The following is a 19,474-nucleotide window of genomic DNA, read 5'->3' as shown; positions in this document are numbered from 1 at the left end:
TATTATTCAAAAAGTGGATAAACCAATAATAAAATAGCAAATACTGTGTTCACCACATTTCAAAAAGTTATTTTAAGATTTTACATATATTAGCTAATTTAATTTTTACAACAGCCTACGACATCAGTACTTTTATTTACCCATTTAACCAATAAAGCAACTGAACACAGAGAGTTTAAGTTATGCACACAATATTATACAACTACAAAATATGTAGGAACGTGTAACTGAGATGTGAGCCAAAGCAACCTGGCATGACTCCTGCTATCTGGTAATCACATTAAAATTGAAGAGTCACCACAAAAGGAAGAGAAACAGAATGTATAATAATATATAAAAAATAAATGAAAAAAAAAAATACTAAACCAAAAACTGACAAGAAAACTATAAAGACTCCAAGTAAAAGCACAGTAAATAAAGAACAAAGTAAGCCCACATATATAACTCACAATAAATGTAACTGCACTTTTGAAATTGCAGACATTTTAAAAATTTAAAGAAAAAAAAATCCAGTTATAGATGGTTTAATAAAATATATAGAAAGGAAATTACCTAACTGATTTAATAGTAATGTTATAAAAAGAGATACATCTGGAAAATTCAGATGTGGAAAACAGATACAGAAAAAAAGACATATGCAAAATCTAGTTTTATTTTGAATAGCAATAGTAATAAAAGAAAAACAGACTATGAGCCACAAGAATATTTTTGAAAATAAGGAAGTTCATAACTTAATAATTAAAGGACAAATTCACTCAGAAGACATAACAATAAACTCATATGCACCTAATAACAGTATCAAAATATACAAAGAAAAATTAACAAAATTATGAACCGTAATTGGTATCACAATCTTAGGATTGATTTTAATGTACCATATAATCTAATAGATAAAAAAGCCAAAAAACTTGGCAATTCTATTAAAGATCTGAACAGTATAATTACAAATTTAATCTAGTACGTGTGTATGTGTGTGTGTCTGTGTATGTGCACATGTGCCTGTATAAAATTCTGCACCAGAGAATATATAATCTTTTTCAAGCAAGTGTGGAAAACGCAGTTTAAAAATGACCATAGAATTAGATGATACACCACTAAATTCTGCTCATAAAACCAATATTACACTGTATGTTAACTATCTAAAATTTAAATAAAAATAAACAAGGAGCACATATTAAACCACAGAGAACATCCCAATCAATATCAAAAATCAGTATCAGGCCTATCTAAACAAAATGTAATAAAATATGAATAAAATAAAAAATAACCACATATCTTTATATGTTTACTAACTATAAACTACCACTGTAAATAATTATTGGACTAGAATAATAAAAATCACAAGGTGGGGGTTGTCTGTGTGGCTCAGTGGGTTAAAGGACCAACTCTTGATTTAGGCTCAGGTCTTGATCTCAGGTCATGAGATTAAGCCCCATATCAGGCTTCACACTCAGCTCAGAGTCAGCTTGAAAGATTCTTTCCCTCTCCCTCTGCCCCTCCCACTGCTCATATACTCTCGCTCAAAAACAAACATACAAACAAACAAATAAAATCCTTTCTAAAAATCACAAGGAAATTTAAAAATACTGAGAACTAAACAATAGTGAAAACTTAACATATCAAAACTGTACAATGCAACTAAAGTAGGACGGAGCATAGTATTTCTAGCCTTCAATACATATATTGCTATCCTTCAAAGATATACCCATTTGGATCACAAGAAACCATCTTTAAGAAGAGTTTCTTTTAATATTCCTATTTCAGCTCATGAGGCATTTCTTTGATTCCATGAAGACTAAATTAGATTTTATACACATCAGTGACTGAGGGCCCCTGATGAGATACATCAGTTTTCTTTCTAGCTTTATCACTGATATTGGTGGGTTAAGTTCTTCTCTCAGAATATAATGGTTTGTCAATTGATAACAATAATGATTTCATGCAGTTTCGTAGGAAACTACAATTTCATCTGCATCTCTCCCTTGAATTCTTTAGTCTCTGTCATGTTCTTTATTGTTGCAATTTGCAATAAAGATGAATTTACATAAACTAAGAATTATCATGACTATGCATTGTACTAGTCTTAAATGTCTGTTTATCATAGCTTTGAATTTAGTGAAAACAAGGAAATAGCCATATTTAGGAGAAACTGATGAAGAGAAATGGCTTCTTAGGAGCTATAATAACTAAAAAAATAATAATCATAATAAATAAAGGAGTCATAATAACTAAAATAAACTATTGAAAGCGTTTTGTCCATTTTAATAAGACTGATGTCATTTTAGTGTAAGGGTATGCCAATTTTAGAGCAGAGTTCATAAAAATATTCATCATTGAAATTATTGAAAGTAATATTAAATATGTTTTCAACTATAAGTGTTCTTTCAGGGATTAACTACACTTGTAAGGTGGGAGTCGACATATTAGAAAACAAGTAAAATCAATAACTAACGAGCTAAGCTCTAAATTCAGAAATGGAAAAAAATAACAAAATACACACCAATAAAGTAGGAGTAACTAAATAATAAAGAGAAGGAAGTGATAAACTAGAAACCAATCAAAATCCAATTCTTTGAAAAAGTATAAAATTGATAAACTTCTGAGAATTTGGTCAAGGTTAAAAAAAAACAAAAATAACAGTATTAGGAATAAAAAAGCAGAATAATAAATGCAGTTAAAGTAGATTATTTTAAATAGAAAATAACTTCCTTCCCATAAATTTAAAAACTCAGATGAAATGATGATTTCCCAGAAAAATAAAAACACAAATACCAAAGTTGACTGAAGAAGAAATAGATAAGCCAAATAGAACTATGTTCTTTAAAAGCAATTGAATCACTGATGAAAATCTATCCACATACAAATCAAACTCACTTGGTTTTACAGGTGAATTTTTACAACCCTACAAAGAACAAACACATTATACAAAAAGTTCTTTATATGATTTTAGGGCTTCATAATATGTGAAAGAATTCTGTTTTTTAAAAAAAAGTATCCCATTGATGATAATTATTGTCATAGTGGAAGTTGCCACAGAAAGTAACATTTTTGGTGAAAACTTACGTGTTATTCTTTGAAAAGGTAAGAAAATATTCCTCTGTTAGAGTGATAAAATTCTAGAAGGCACCTGAAATGATCTTGAAAAGAATTCCAGAAAGCTGTTGTAGTCATCTTTCACCCTTTGGTTAGCCCAAAGGGAAAAGATGGAAACTATGAGACAGAAAGGATCAAAACTCTTAGCTTAAGGACAAACACATGCCATCAGGAAGACGTAGCTTCAGAAATGTTCACAAACAGGTGAAGATCATGAGCTTCGCCCCCTGACCAACCAGCTGCTGCTTGAGGAAAACCGAACACAACAAAGAGAAACAGATCAAGGGCAAGGGTAGGTTCTTCTAAGAGACGGAGATCTCAGGTGATACAGATAGATACCAACTGAAGAAACTACCTGGTTTCATATTTCAAATCAGGATAGACTGGAGCCCAGAGGAGAAACCCTCATGGACCAAACTGCTTTGCCTTTTCCTTACAACAATACTACAACTTATTTAATGTCAAGACAGCAGGGTAGAGGGAAGTGGAAAATTCTGCATCCTAACCCCAAGTTTAGGTATAAAGGAAATGAAAAGGGCAGGATTCATGCTGACACCTGGAAGAGGAAAACAGGTCAGCTCAAGATGACAAGATAAGTGAGGGGACATCTGGGAAACCACTGAGGACAAAGAAGGGAGTCCTGTTGCTTTAAACAGCAGGGACCCAGTGCTCTGTCCCTTAACTTTGAAGAGAGGAAGAACACATACCCAAGCTCACCCAGCTTAGGACAAATCCCACTGATCCACTTCATGGGCAAGGAAATCAGAGAAGACCCTCTTAGAACACTCCAAGAAATTTTTCTCTTTCTAATTCTTTGGCTACCTATTATTCTAAGCTGCAGAACTCCATCCCTATGTATAGAATTTACCAAGCAAGGTGTGCATTTATAGCTGTAAAAAAAAAAAAAAATCAACAGTTACCCGAAATATAAATATTCAAAATAAAGAACAATACAGGTTCACATGTGTAAGGATCTAAGTGAAAAACAAGGGAATGTTTCTTGCCAAAACTTTAAAAACTATTCAAGGTTGTACTAAATTCTATGTTCTTTTATTTATTTAACCTACTTTACATGTGCAATCACATTATCATCATTTCTTTTAAACCAAATAAATCAGAAATTGAGTTTCCCTGATAATCAAGTAAAAACAATAAGATGAATCATTCAACACTGCCAGAAATTCACTTGCTCACTTTTTTATTTTATTTTATTTTATTTTATTTTATTTTATTTTATTTGACAGAGAGAGAGAGACACAGTGAGAGAGGGAATACAACCAAGGGGAGAGGGAGAGGGAGAAGCAGGCTTCCTACTGAGCAGGGAGCCCAACCCACATGGGGGCTCCATCCCAGGACCCTGGGACCATGACCTGAGCAGAAGGCAGGCGCCTAATGACTGAGCCATCCAGGCGCCCCGCACTTGCTCACTTCTGACTGCAATATTTCTAAGATTATATTGGGCTGCGATCTAGCAAACCATGCTGAATTCACCGTCTGGCATGATTTAAACCTCCCACGGATGTGATTTGGAGCCTCCGTTTGGGGCAACCTGTTACCTTTGTTCAGTTTAATCACTAGCAATGTGTCTCCATGTTCTCTGCAGCAGGTAAGGTCAGGTACACTTGGTTCAGGGCATAAAAGTGCCCCAAAGAGAAACCATGGCATTTCTCATGAGTTAACCCATCTGTTATCTCATCACCTCAAGATCCTGGCACAGCTCAATTCATTATCCTGCCCCAAATATAAGCAAATTAAATCATATAAGTCACCCCAAAGTAAGTTTTTCCAGTGCAAAAGTTTAGAATGACTAGATAACTGCTGAATGGGCTTGAAAGGCAATCCTCAGTACAAGGACAGTCTTCCCCAAAGCCAACAGAAAGTTTAGGGCCTGGGGGAGAAGGTGGGGGGTATCTGCACATTTCCAGGTGCCTCTAAGGACAGATAGAGCTGCAGCAGGAGGATAGGGCTCGACTATATATAGGAAGAACCTAGGAAACACCATAAGGACCAGCTTTGGGGATTCTAAAACCATACCTTCCACTCCAGGAACTTTATCCTTCAACCCACCCATGGCAGTCTCTACTCGGGTCTCTCTGCTCAAACCCTTCTGGTTCGGAGACATGAACACTATTTCCATTTCCGTGTCACATGCAGATGCAGGAGAGAAAGAGAAGATGGTAGCCAGTGAAGCTGAGAATTGGGGGGGGGGGGGGCGCATTACCTAAAAGATTGGGAGAACACCAAGTGCCAAGGAATGTAAATACATCTGGGTTTAAAAAAAAAAAAAAAAATAGTGCCCACGGGCAGATCAATACACCTATGAACTCAAACGAGCCTTTTAATAAGATACCATACAATTAACAGAGTAAAGTCCAACAAGATGAATAGATCAAGATAGAAAAAGAACAAGTGTGAGAAAGAGAATAAGAGCACTTGGAAAAAGCTGATCCTAAAACAGAAACAGAGAAAGGCAGGAGGTAGCCCAGCGCAGTGGAAAAGGAAACACAGTGCCAGAGCACCCCATGAGGTTACTGCAGTTCCTCTTCCACTCCTCCTAGTGATGACACTACTCTGCACTTAGCCTATGCCCAGGATTTTCTAAGAATGTTAAACACAGGCAGTCTCATTTAATCCTCCTGACAAAACAAGCCTCTAGGAGAGACACGAAGATGAGACATCAGACAGACCTGGGTGGAATTCTGGCTCCCCACCCACCAGCAAGGGAACCTCTCCACTTCTGCTTCCCCGTATAGGAAACGGGGTAATCATACCTACCCAGGATGGTTGTGAAAATTAGAGATAATGAACTTAAGAGCCTACCAGCGGCTGTTATTAGTGTAATTAATTAGATTAAAATAATAAGAAGCAGAGATCAAAACAAAGAGTTGTAATTGAATAGAAATGGCAACCAAGAAGCAGTCATGGAAACAGGGCACAAACGCACCAGGGCAGTGAAGGAGGCTGGGAGAGAGAGAGCCCAGGAGCCTGCATTTGGGTCCCCACTTTGTGTGTCTATGGGCAGCTCACATCAACTCTCTGGAGCTTCAGCTTCCACCTCTACCAAGGGTGTGGTGGGGGGTGGGGCGGGGGATTAATAACTGTCCTTCCCATGCAGCAGGGCTGTTGTGAGGACCATGGGAGGACATAGCACCTGAGTTTATTATTACAGGCAACGAATTTATGCAAATGCACATACCTACTTGATAGATGGGGAAATCCATTTCCTCTGTTTCCATTTCTCAGGTGGAATTAAAACATGCAACTAGCACAACCATGTCAAAGCCAGGCAATGGCAGACTGCAAAGTCATTAAACATTATGTGCCTCCTTTGGTCATCATTAATAGAATCTAATTAATTTAATCTGACATCAGGCTTACGTACCCCAATTTCCACCATCGTACAAACCCAGCTCTTTGGACTGCTTTGTGCTTTCCCCCCTATTTATGCCTCTGTTTATTCCTCTCTACAACATTATTCCCTTTCCTCTCCAACTAACTATATCCTGGTCATCCTTGAAAATCCCATTTAAATGCTTCTGTTGCATGAGGAAGTGATTTCTGCCTCCCTACACTGCCATATTATCTTTTCAGAGTTTGTCACACTACTTAGCACTTTCCTGTACTAAGGTCACTGTTGTGTGTGCGGCACCTTCTCCCACCAATCAATAAGCTGAAGGATGACAGACAAGGTGTCTTCAATCCTTTGTGGAGACCTGCCTCACCACACAGCACAGGATTTTTCCCAGGACAAATACTGAAGACATATGCAATAATGCAAACATTCTCTCGACCTAATAACTTCTTTGAATCTTTACAACAGTAGTTGAGACATTTTAAAATGAAAAAAGTAGTTAAAATATAAAGTCAAAATAATGCAAAGCCCCATGATCACAGCAAAAGTTTATTGGGGGGGGGGGGGAATGGGGAATGAAGATGAGAAAATACCTTCTGAGCTTCTGCTTTCCAAATGAGAGTTAAAGAGATAGCTCCAAAAGTGGGTTAATGGTCTTTAAATATGCATCTCACTTCACTGGCCTCAGTGGCCTAAGAAAAAGCTTCCTGGAGAGTGACAGCCTTAGCCCAAAGGAGGGAGGAGACAGGGTGTTCCTGTCACAGCTGCAGGCTCTCAGTTGCCCCAGGTCCCCTCCCAGGCACTTCATTAGTCAGGTGCAGGGCAGGGTCTGTGTCTTGGCCCAGGCGCCTCTTTCTTCTCAGATCATCCAAGGCTTTGACTTTTAAAACCTCTGCACTAGCCTGCGCCTCTCTCCCAATGACAGACAGGACTAAACCTCAGCCCACTGCCCTCCTCCCTCAGTAAACAGATCTCTGCTTTGGTAGAGGGCTATACCACTTGGCGTCTGAGGCAAAAGTAAGCAGCAAGTCACTGAGTTTGGATGGGCTCATAGTCTGGGGCTATTTCAAGGCCAATGTCCACTTCAGAATCAAAGCCTGAAAATGCTCCTCCCCGGGTCCCTTTCGACTCAGACGCCCACCCGAACTTCCCCACCCGATCGCCCTCACCCCAGCTGGAGGGTCCAGCTCGCTCACCTATCTTAGCCAGAGAGGCCAACAGGATCCACAAGGTGATCTCGAAGGGGATCTGCACGTGGGGGTAATCCAGGGTGAACACTGGCAGTCGACTCTCCTCGAACGGCGTCGTTCCGGGAGCCACCACGCTCGCGGGGCTGGGCGGGCTGGAGCTGGCGCCCATGGCCCTCGACGCGTCCAGCAGGGTCTCAGCCAGGGTGCCCGCTGGCCCCGCCACCTGCAGGAGCAGCAGCAGCAGTAGCGGCGGCGGCGGCGGCCGCAGGCTCCGCCCGGTGCTAGTGAGCTCCATGGGTCGACTCCCCGAGCCGCCGGCGACGCCGCGCTCGGCCCTCCGTGCGCTCAGCGCATCGCTCCCCGGGCAGCGCCGCCCGCTCGGCCGCGCACAGTGCGGAGCAGAGATCCTCTGCCCGCCGCCTGCCGCCTGCCGCGCAGCCGGGTCTCTGCAGCCGACGGCTCGGTCCCCTTTGCGAACGGCCACACCGCCGGGCCAGGCTCGCACCCTCAGCCGCCCTCCGCCAACGGCCGCCGACCCATGCCCGGTGCGCCGCTCGCCGGCCGCAGCTGCAGGCCCTGCCCGGGGCGGCCCGGGGGCGGGGGCCGGGGGCCGGAGCGGGGGCGGGGCGGGCGCGGCGCCCGGGCCGCGGGGCGGGAGGACGCGAGCACGGGGCGGACGCGCCGCGCACCTGCCCAAGCCCGCGGGCGACGCGGGGCCGCGCTCCCCTCTCGCCGGCACCGCGCGCCCAGACCCCCCACCCCCGGAACCAGCCAGCTCTGGGCGGAATCGCGCAAGGTGGCCGGAGCTGTCCCCGCCCCGGAGGCAGCGTCGGGCGTCCCTCCAACGAAGGGGCCGGCGCGACCCACGCGTCGCGGCCTCACCCCACCGCAGGCACCTCCGAGGGGAGGCGGGTGCGCTGGCCACGCGGGGAGGCGGCGCAGGCTTGGGGTCGAGAAGGGAAGCCGGGCCCCGCGGGGGTGGGGGAGCTCCCGGCCCGGGAGCTGAGGAAGCCGGGACACACTGTGGAGCTGTGTGGAGGGTACAGAAAGTTGAGAAAAGCCTCATTTAGTTCCCCTTCTTAGGGTTATCAAGTCGCGGACTGTACGGAGCATTCTGTCTGCGCGCTGAAACTGCCTGTGCGGGACTCCGTGTTCCCACGGTCCCACGGAATCATTTCCTTTCTCCCTCCACCTTGTCCTGGGTCTCACTCCCTGTCCCACCGTCGATTCCCCCTTTTTCCCCCTGTCCCCGATCACGAAAAAGAAAAAAAAAAAAATCTCTCTCTGTTTTTCAGGCTTAGAGGTGCACATGTCCGAGAGCAACAGAAATATAATTATTTCGTGAAAAGCCAGTGATTTGCCTAGCTCAGATTGACTTGCTCCTCTAATTACAGGACGGCTTGTGGTTAGGAAAGGGAAGGAAAGTGAGCGCGAATCTCCTTCTGGATCTGAAGGAGCTTCCAGGGCCAACCGCTCCCCCCACACCCCACCCCCGCATTCGGGGCGCAGCCTTCTTAAAAGGGAGTCTTAGACTTCCCTGGTTGCAGTCTTCTAGTCCCAGCATCTTTATCAGCAGAAACTGAAACGAACGTAAAGGCAGACCGGTTGTCACTCAAATAATTGAAACAATTTTCCCTTCGATATTTAGGAAATTAAATCCTTCTCTTTTTTTCAAATTTTTTGAATGTCAAAACACGACTGCTACTGTTAAGCACTCGCATTTCAAAATTTCAAGCAGATTTCTTTTTTCAAAGTTCTGACATAGGGAATCCATGAGATGTCAGCAGAGGACACAAGAAAAAAAGAAGAAAAGAGGAAAAAAAAAAAAAAAAAAGAAAACACTCTCCACCTGAATAGATGCGTAAAAGGAAAATGGTCATCTTCAGACTTTGAAATTAATGCAGGGACGAGTTCAGAATCAAATGAGAAGATTCTAGGAGAAGACACAGAGTACCTCACTAAATATTTTATAAAGCATTAGTGTCTCAAAAGTGCAACAAAACTTAATGTACAGATGTCCTGTCTTCTTAAAAACAATCATTGAGCCAACCAAAAATCTGCCTCCCTATCTAAATTCACTGGAAATCTTCATTAAAGATATGTGTTTGGGCAAAGCATGGGTGGCTCAGTTCTTAAGGGTCTGCCTTCTGATCAGGTCCTGATCCCAGGGTCCTGGAATCCAGCCCCACATGGGTCTCCCTACTCAGAGGGAAGCCTATCTCTCCCTCTCCCACTCCCCCTGCTTGTGTTCCCTCTCTTGCTGTGTCAAATAAATAAAAACTTTAAAAAAAATTTTTTTAAAAGATATGTGTTTTGTATTCCCCGAAAGGAGCAGCAAATAATTAACTTTGTAAAATTGTGTAGCTGTGCATGGGAAGCTCCATGCAAGGCACTATATCTGTATTTTTTGTCAATGATCACAAAGCCCCAAAGAGATAAACATTCTTATACCCATTTTGTAATTGAAGAATTGTAGATGCAGAGATGTTTAAAAACAAACAAACCAGCCAACAGATGTATCCAAATTTACAAATCAAATCAGAGTCTAGAAGGAATTTAAATCAGCCTATCCATGCCAACACTGGTTTCAGCACACCCTCTGGTTGGGGACCAGTTTCCGATAAATGGCAGGCTATTTTCTCAAGCTCTTTTAAATATAATGGTGGAAGATTATTCAGGGATTGTCCCCCAAAAAGCCATAGCAAAATAAAGTTTTATTTGCAGTAAGCAAGTCAGGCCAGTTCTACAAGTTTGGTGGAATAATAGTAGGGCAAGCGCACATTTGGGCAATAATTTCTAGGAGTTCGAGTACACATAATGCTTTCAAGAATGATTGTGCATCAGGGGTGCCTGGGTGGCACAGTCGGGTGGGTATCTGACTCTTGGTTTCAGCTTGGGTGGTGATCTCAGGGTCACGAAGTTGAGCCCTGTATCAAGCTCATCGCAGAGCCAACTTTAGATTCTATTTGTCCCTCCCCATAAGTCCGCTTGTGTTCATGCTCTCTCTCTCTCTCTTTCTTCCCCTCTCTGAAATAAATCTTTAAAAACAATTTTAAAAAAGGAAGATTGTGCATCATAAACAAGAAGATGAATGACAAATCTACATGTCTGGGATCTTACTGCCCAGAGTAACTGTAGAAATTATAGACTCTAGTATCACTCTACTTTTATAAGTCTATGTTAATGTAGTTAAAGATTAGCAACTTTTTCTTACATTTAGAAAAGTGTTCTTTTATATAAATGGAAGATGAAAGACATAGTTTTTAAAAGTCTTTTCATCTTTCCCCTTAACCAAATAAGAATTAAGCTACACCCCCATGCTGAGGAGGACCTGGTTGAGCCATTTTTCAAAGGGCCCTATATCTAGGAGCTCATCCCCTGAAAGTGATAACACCACCTATTACTGTTCCCCTTAAATGAGTGAAGGCAAGATCATGCCTCTATCAGGTTAAAGTCCTTCAGTGACTTTTCAGTGCCATTTGGAAAGATTAAAATCCTACAGTGACTTACCTGATTTGACCTCTGCCTTTCACTCTCACTACTTTACTCCCCCACCCCCACTACCAATGCTTTATGAACTCTGACCAAATCTCCAGGCTCCCTTTCACCTCAGGACCTTTGCACATTCTGTTCTTTCTCCTCTCTGCCTTTCAACTTGTTAATTCCTCCTAGGGTCTCTCTGCTCAAAGGTAACTGACTCGAGGGTCTTACCTGGCACCTGCCTTCCTATTTTATGTCCTCTGATATCAGTCCATGCTTTTCTGTCTTAGCATTTAATCATCCCACTTTACCTCCACTAGACCGAAAGCTCGGTGAAGGTAAAGATGATCAATTTGATTCACTTGTTTACCCTTAGTTCCTAGCACAGCGCCTAGAATAGAATAAATGCCACTTAGTAAGTATTGTATGGATGACAGCTCTTCTGCCTTAGGGATATGGGCCACAGGCCTTTCCGGTGGGTGAATCAGTGGCAGGACAGACATGAAGAGTTCCACCTGAAATACTTCCCTCCAATGATCCCTGGTTCATATTTTAGGATCTCACATCTCCTTTTTTTCTTTCCACCCAAATACTTTGAAAATCCAATCACATGACAGGATTTCTAAGTATACACATTATAATTACCTGATTTGAGACTGACCTTCACATCATAGCACAGACTATGCTTACAAGGATCTTATGAACCCTATCCAAAAAACTGGTGAATCGTTTTCTCTACTGGCTGATCTGAAGCGGTCTCTTGGAATATCGGAGTATCAGTGTATGTAATGGAATCCTGTTACGGGAATAACCCCTTCATCATGCAGTCATCAAGCTGGACAATACCTCTGGCATCGTTAACACTCACGAAGGACTTGGGAATTAAGCTTAAGAGAAAGTGCACGGAAAAAAAAAAGGAGGGGGAAGTGCACCTTAAAAAATAAAAACGGGAGCTCTGCTGGGAAGGTCAAGATCATGGCCAAGTGCAAGGCTGTTCTTCAATCTCTGCCTCCTGCCCTGGAAAGCTCTGGAGGATCTGGGATTTAACTTTGTGGATTGCCACACAGAACTGGGAGCTTCACGAGGTTGTTAAGTGCGTGTGAAGGAGCAAGCTGGAATCCCCATGTCCTAGCAGACAACTCCAGCAGGCTGTGGATCACTCCTATTTGTCAGACAGAGGTCCCGTGGAAGCTGACCAAGAGGAGGCAGTTGTCCATAGGTTGCAGTGGCTCCCCTCCACCACAGCGTGGCGCCCGTCCTCTCCCCACACGCAGCAGCTGGGGGGATCCTCGTCGCGGCGTGTGCTTGCTCCAGAGAGGGAGCCTCGAAGGGCTCCACTGTTAGGTACTACAGAATCCCTCGTAATAGAAAAGAGTTAGAACTGACGTTTCGCACTATGTCTTTTTTACGGATTTTTATAATAGATTCATATTTTAACTTCTCCTTTGCAATCTGCATTGTACAACTCCTGACCCTTACTTTTGTAGTGACATTTCAGGTCAAAATCGTTGCCTCTGAAAAGTCAGCACTCATAGTACCCTTGACTTGAAAGTTACCGTATTTGGAAGTGTTCAAGTCTAAAGTAGCTTCGTTTTTGTTTTGTTTTTAAAGACAGTCCTCAGCCAAAGTCTGGAGCCCTCTTCTCAAAGATCTGTGCTAACTGGGCTCATGTAGTGGTGTGAGTGTTTGATTATGTGCATGAGATGAAATTCTCTCTCTTTTTAGCCAGAGACACTTGTTTCGTCTCAGTGGAGAAATACTTTGCTGTCTGAAAAGCTACTTTCTGCAAAGTGAAGGTTATTAAGAGTGGTACTTTGAATGTTGGAATCTCCTGGTATATTTAAAAATAAGATTCTGTCTCTAGATAGTCAACCACGAAGCTTTTCAGAGCCCCGGCTTTCCTGTGTGAAAGAAAACACTTGGGATAATGAACTTTATGTTTCTTTCTTAAAGGCTTAAATAAAATCTAGAATGTGAATGCCACACATCTGTGTAGAAGAGACACATACCTATATCCTGTGTCATCCTCCTCAGGCCCCGTGACATCAGGTGTGGATGAGAGGCTCCCTTTCCTTTAAACTCTGTTGTGTGATGTCTCAATTCTGATATGCAGTGCACTCAGAAAGCGAAAAGACAACCTCCAGGGAACTTCCGAATAGTATCCCATTATTACATGTAAGGCACACCCATTCACCAATTCAACAAATATTTATAAAGCGAGCCTGGGCAGTTGCTAAGCACCTGCTACAAAAAGTCTCTTTGTATCTTTGGGAGCCCAATAAATAAGAGAATTTAACGGGATTGTAGGGGAGGGAAAATCATTTTTTTTCTACCCTTCTGAGTTTTTAGCTGAGACCCCTATAATAAAAAGTTAACAAGAGAGAAACAGAAGCTTATTAACATGGGTGCCTCATTCAAACATGGAAGCTAAGTGAGTATCTCTCCAAGGTGGTGTAGAATTCAGGATGAACTACCACCTTTAAAGGAAAGGGGAGGGGAAAGGATTAAGAAAGATGAATGGGCTCTTAGAGTAATAGATGAGAGATAATAGTTGTCTGGTGTCAATGTCTAGTCTCCTTTCCCATGACAAGTCAGTCTTTCCTAGTGGATGAAATTCCTGGGAAAATGTACAACAGCCAAATTCCTTTTGGAGAATCCATCTTTAGGCAGATAAAGGGAGTTTGGAGAAAGCCTCTCCCTGTACCTGCTGTTTTTCAAACATCCACAACTCAAACTAATCAATCTACCCAAGTGGCATACTTGAGGGTAGCATGTTCATTCCACTGCTCTTCAGGATCATGGCAAAAATGCTTCTAGAAACAGTTGGAAATGAGGAATACCCTCAAAAAATGTATATTTTCTAGAGTATTCTAGAATGTAATCAATAACTTACCATACTGGAAATAAAAATGTGACCAAACTCAAACCTGGAAACAAAGGAGGTGCCATATAAAACGCCAATCTTGGGGCTCCTGGGTGGCTCAGTCAATTAAGCGGCAGTCTTCTGCTCCAGTCATAATCCCAGGGTCCTGGGATGGAGCCCTGCATCAGGCTCCCTGCCCAGCGGAGAGCCAGCTTCTCCATCTCCCTCTGCCTGCTGCTCTGCCTACTTGTGCTCTCTCTCTCTTTCTCTATCTCTCTCTCTGTCAAATAAATAAAAATCTTTTAAAAAATTTCTTTAATTGTGCTCGCTTCGGCAACACATATACTAAAAATTTCTTTAATTAAAAAAAAACACCAATATCCACCCAACCATCTTCATCCACTTCCTACTGCTCTTTGATCTGAACTAACTTCTTAAAGCTTTTTGAGTTTAATTTATCTCTCCAAAGGTCACTGTAAAGGCATGCTTGCACAGATCTTATTTATTAAAGGTTCACTCTGAGAAAATCTCATCAGCCACATCCAATGTGAAGTCTGGCCCACACTGTTCAGAGGGCTGTTTCTCTGGATTCTCAGTGCTTCCCCAAGGCAAAACCGAGTGTGCATACCTCTGAGTCTCCATTCTCCCTTCTACAGTTCTCTTTATCAGCCTTAAAACTTGAAAATTTCTTAAGGAGACAACATTCATTTAAAATTGAATGTGTACTACATTATGCCCTATTTTTGACCCATTTTTTATTCATCCATCCATTAATTTATTTGTTCAACCAAACCCCAAGTATTTATTTAACTTTTTGAGACTCTACTAGTGTGCTAAGCATTCATTGGGACAGGAAATAGAGATAGACCCTATGAATCTTGCCCTTGAGAACTATATACCACAACAGAATCAGTAGAATATCCACAGGTAACATTTACAGGTCACATGCCATGAGACAGGCTGTTTCTCAAAGACTCTACCTACCATCTCATTAAATACTTTTGACACCTTAAAATTATAGATGTTATTAGTAGATCCCATTTCACAAATGAGCAAAACGATAGACAGAAGAGTTATGTAACTTGTCCAAGCTCACCGAGCCAGTGAAGTTTTGAATACAGATAATTTGACCCTAGAAGCTATACTAGACACTGTGCTATAGAACAAAGACAATGCTGCTAATGGTGGTGATGATTATAATGGTGATGATGTGGTGATCGTGGTGAGAATGATGGTAATGATCGTGATGGGTGGTGGTGATGATGATCATGGTGATGAGGGTGATGAAGGACAGGATGAGGTGGTTAGGATGGTGATGTTAATTATGACGTCAACATGAATGGAGAGCTTTTTTTTTTAAGATTTCATCTGTTTATTTGACAGAGATCACAAGTAGGCAGACAGGCAGGCAGAGAGAGAGGAAGGGAAGCAGGAAGCAGGCTCCCCACTGAGCAGAGAGCCCCATGCGGGGATCAATCCCAGGACCCTGGGATCATGACCTGAGCCAAAGGCAGAGGCTTTAACCCACTGAGCCACCCAGGCACCCCGAATGGAGAGCTTTTAGTGTGTTTTCTTTATTTACTGGTACCCAACCATCCTATGTGATGAGTATTTCCTCCCCAACCCCCCGTTTAGATAGAGGAAATGTAAGGCTCCCCAAAGTGTAAAAAAAAAACAAAAAAAAAAACAAACAAAAAAACTGATCAAAAGCTATTCAGCCTCCAAGTAACAGAGGTGAAATGAGAACAGAAATTTCTTTCCAGGCTTGTAGGCTGTGAATAAACAGCCATAAGAGTGTCTCCAATGTGATAGAAACCCCAAACGAAATAAATATCAAAGGTTATGGAATTCAGAAGTGAGGATCCGGGAAGAAATAGGGACCTTAGCACCAAGGACCCTGGAGGCCCTGACAAGGACATTGACATTTACACTGACATGGGAAATCTTCTGAAAAGTTTGAGCAGAAATAAATGAGACGATCTGACTTTTGTTTAAATGGGATTCCTCCAGTTCTTGTCGTGAGAATGAAGATTAAGAGAGCAAGGACAAAAGCACGATGCAAATTAGGAAGCTTTTAAAATAAGCTAAATGAGAGATGATGCTAAATTGTGTCCACCTAGTGGCAGTAGAATGAACATTATTACCTGAAAGATCAGCTTGGAGGGTGGGAGAAAAAGAAGAATCTAGGTTAACTGTACGCTATCTTCTCTGAGCCACCGGTGGGGGGGGGGAGGGGTGCGGGGAATGGAGTGGCTTTAAGAAAGTTCCAGGATGGGACGCCTAGGTGGTTCAGGTCACGATCCCAGGGTCTTGGAATCGAGCCCCATGTCAGGCTCCCTGCTCAGTAAGAAGCCTGCTTTTCTCCCTCTCCCACTCCCCCTGTTTGTAATTCCCTCTCTTGTCTCTCTCTGTCTCTGTCAAATAAATAAATAAAATCTTCGGGGGAAAAAAAAAAGGAAAGAAAGTTCTGGGTTCTGGATGCCTAGATGGCTCAGTCTGTCAAGCATTTGCCTTTGGCTCAGGTCATGATCCCAGGGTGCTGGGATGGGGGTGGGGGTGCATCAGGTTCCCTGTTCAGCAGGGAGTCCGCTTCTCCTCTCCCTCTGCCCACCCCCATTCATGCTCTCTTTCTCACTCTGTGCATTCTCTCTCTCTCTCTCAAATAAATAAATAAAATCTTTTTGAAAAGGGAAAAAAAGAGAAAGTTCTTTTTTTGTTTTGTTTTTGTTTTAACACAGACAAGGAAGTTTGTGGAAGAGCCGGTTTAGAGTGTGGTTGTCAGGAACTTTGGAAATGGTAAGCTTAGGGTACCTATCAGACCTCCAAGTGGCAATGTCAAAAAGAGTTGAATATTCAGGTTTGGGATTTAGGGAAGAAGCTCCGAATGGATATGTTGATCTGTGAGTCAGCAGCTAATAGATTGGTATATTAATTAGGGCAATATTCTTGCTATTACAGAAAAACACGGCCTCTAAGTGACCAGAGCTGAAACTCAAAACCAAAACCTAACTCCCTAAATTCGTAGAAATTTCTCATTCCATTAAAATCCAGTCCACACTGAGGAATAGGGAAATCTCAGGGGAAGGGTTCACACAGTCATTAAGGGACATAGGCTGATCAAGGCTTGCCAATTGGTACCGTCACCCCACTGGTGGAGAGGAAAAACAAATTATGTCCCTGGGAAATTTTTGAGGCATACAGATCCCTTCTACTCATATTCCATTGGCAAGAAATAGACCAGTGGTCATAATTAGATGTGAGAACTTGGAAATACAATCTCTGGCTGGGCAGTTTTTTTCCCAAGCAACAACAGTCACTAAGGAAAGGGAGCACTAGTCTTTGCCAATTGGCTGGGCAATTCTTCCGGGGTTAACACTGAGACTACCCAAGGAGGGAGCACAGAGGGAGAAAAGAAGAGAGGTTCAAGGACTGAACCACGAGTTGTGCTGATGCTTAGAGGTTGTAGAGCTGAGGAAGAACCAGTAAACAAAGACTGGGAATGCACATTGAGAAAATAAGAGGGAACTCAGCAGAGTCTATATCCTGGAAGCCAAAAGAAGAGAGTATTTCAGGGACAGAAGCATGAGTAACAATATCTAATCCTGTGATGGATTGAGTAAGATGAGGACGAAGACAGGGCTTTTGATCTAGAGACATAGAAGCTTGGGGACCTAAAGAAGAACGATTTTGGTAGAGCACTACCTGTTAAATCCCCACAGGTTGAAGAAGGGAGTAGAGGAGAGGAATTGGAGGCAGTGAGTCCCAACATCTATCAACAAGGATTTTACTGTATGGGGAAAGAAGTAAATGGGACGATAGCCAGAGGGAAACAGGGGGTCAAAGAGAGAAAAATTTGTGAAGGCTGGAGAACTAACCGCATATTTGCCTAGTGACGAGCATGATCCAACGTTAAGGGGGAAAAATGACTTAAAAGAAAAAAAAAATCTCTGAAGGACTATCCCAGTTAGAGGAGAGGGATGGTATCCAGTGTGCAGGTGGAAGGACCAGGCTCGGCTGGGAGCAAGGCCAGTCTATCCACAGCAGCAGGAGAGAAGGGCACAGACAGGTCAGTGAGCATTTGCGATGACAGCGGCTTAATGGGTTCTGATCTCATCACTTCGAGTCTTCAGTGAGAGTGAGGTTAGAGAGAGTGGTATTGGAGATGTAAGGAGAAAATGAAAATATAAAGTAGTCATTCAAGGACATTGGAAGGGTGAATGACTAGGCATATAAATTATGAATTCCAAATACAATTAGAGCTCACTTGAAGTCTATAACCAAGAATATAAAAAGGGACCAGACAGTTGGACTGTGTGTTTTCTGGGTCCACATTCCCTTGCACAGGTGCAAGCAGGCAGTGGGTAAAGATCAGATTAACCTATATTGAGGTTTCACCAGGCATGTAGGACAAAGTGAAGGGCTTGAAGGAATATGCAAGGGCAATGGCAATGGTATTTACAATGTACAATGACAATGGTAAAATGGCATTTAAGTCAGGTAGGACCAAGGGACCATATCAGAAAGATACGAAAGGGCACTGGAGAGTAAATGTCTAGTATTTGAATTTAATAAAGAATTTGTTTATTTTCATGCAGACTTTGATTTATGAAAAAGGAGCTGCCTACGGTTAATATAACTTGTGAAATGTGTTCAGATATTGATTTGTTCATTCAACAAATGATTATTCAACTGAATTCTTTTAGACTTTGTGACAGACTCTCATCATTGTACAACAGGAAGTATTTTAACTAATGGAGCTCATTATCTCATGGGTTGGCCCAAATCATCCATATTAATTCAAGCTTAGAGACTGTTCCAACTCTAGGAGCAAATGAACAGCCCATAAGATACTGACCTTGTAGAGCGCCTGGGTGGTTCAGTGGGTTAAAGCCTCTGCCTTCGGCTCAGGTCATGATCTCAGGGTCCTGGGATCGAGTCCTGCATCGGGCTCTCTGCTCGACAGGGAGCCTGCTTCCTCCTCTCTCTGCCTGCCTCTCTGCCTACTTGTGATCTGTCTCTGTCAAAGAAATAGATAAAATAAAATAAATTTTAAAAAAGATACTGACCTTGTAGACTCAAATTTATATACCAATATAGATGGCAATTTATTTTTGCACAGGGACATGGCTTGGGATTTCTTCAGAATTCTGTACTTGAGTGAAATGGGCTATTTTGCATTAAACGATGATTTATCCCTAGTATGAGCATATATATAAAAAATTCCCCTGATTTGCTCTAGGAACCTATTTTTCTTCTGGGTCAGAGACATTACTTAGAGGTAGTTTTGTCAATTCTGGAATTCTGAGAAATATTATACAGAGAAAATCCTTACAGAAGACTTTATATAGCCCTTCTTTAGTTGCTTACAAGATAGTCCATGGCTCTCTTCCTTGTATTCATTCATCCTTTATCCCCATCCCTTCATGTGTGTGTCTCCTCCAGGAACATGAGCTGTTCTAGAGCAGATGCCATATCGTTTGGTAGACTAGGAGGGCG

At 42.4% G+C, this 19,474-nt stretch overlaps 1 protein-coding gene across 2 annotated transcripts in view; it reads right to left on the bottom strand.

The window, feature by feature from the left end:
- Positions 1–8,098, bottom strand: part of SLC9A2 (solute carrier family 9 member A2) — a 94,320-nt gene extending 86,222 nt beyond the window's left edge. For both annotated transcript variants that reach the window (XM_032840436.1, XM_032840435.1), the window contains exon 1: positions 7,642–8,098. In XM_032840436.1, coding sequence (XP_032696327.1) covers positions 7,642–7,930 — 289 coding nt within the window. In that variant the 5' untranslated portion in view covers positions 7,931–8,098. The remainder of the gene's footprint in view (positions 1–7,641) is intronic.
- Between the last annotated feature and the right edge of the window lie 11,376 nt (positions 8,099–19,474).

Source organism: Lontra canadensis, unplaced genomic scaffold (assembly GCF_010015895.1).
Source record: "Lontra canadensis isolate GAN:19392208 unplaced genomic scaffold, GSC_riverotter_1.0 scaffold112, whole genome shotgun sequence".
Classification (NCBI taxonomy): domain Eukaryota; kingdom Metazoa; phylum Chordata; class Mammalia; order Carnivora; family Mustelidae; genus Lontra; species Lontra canadensis.
The sequence above is the reverse complement of the archived record's forward strand: the minus strand, read 5'-3'. Positions and strand labels throughout refer to the sequence as shown.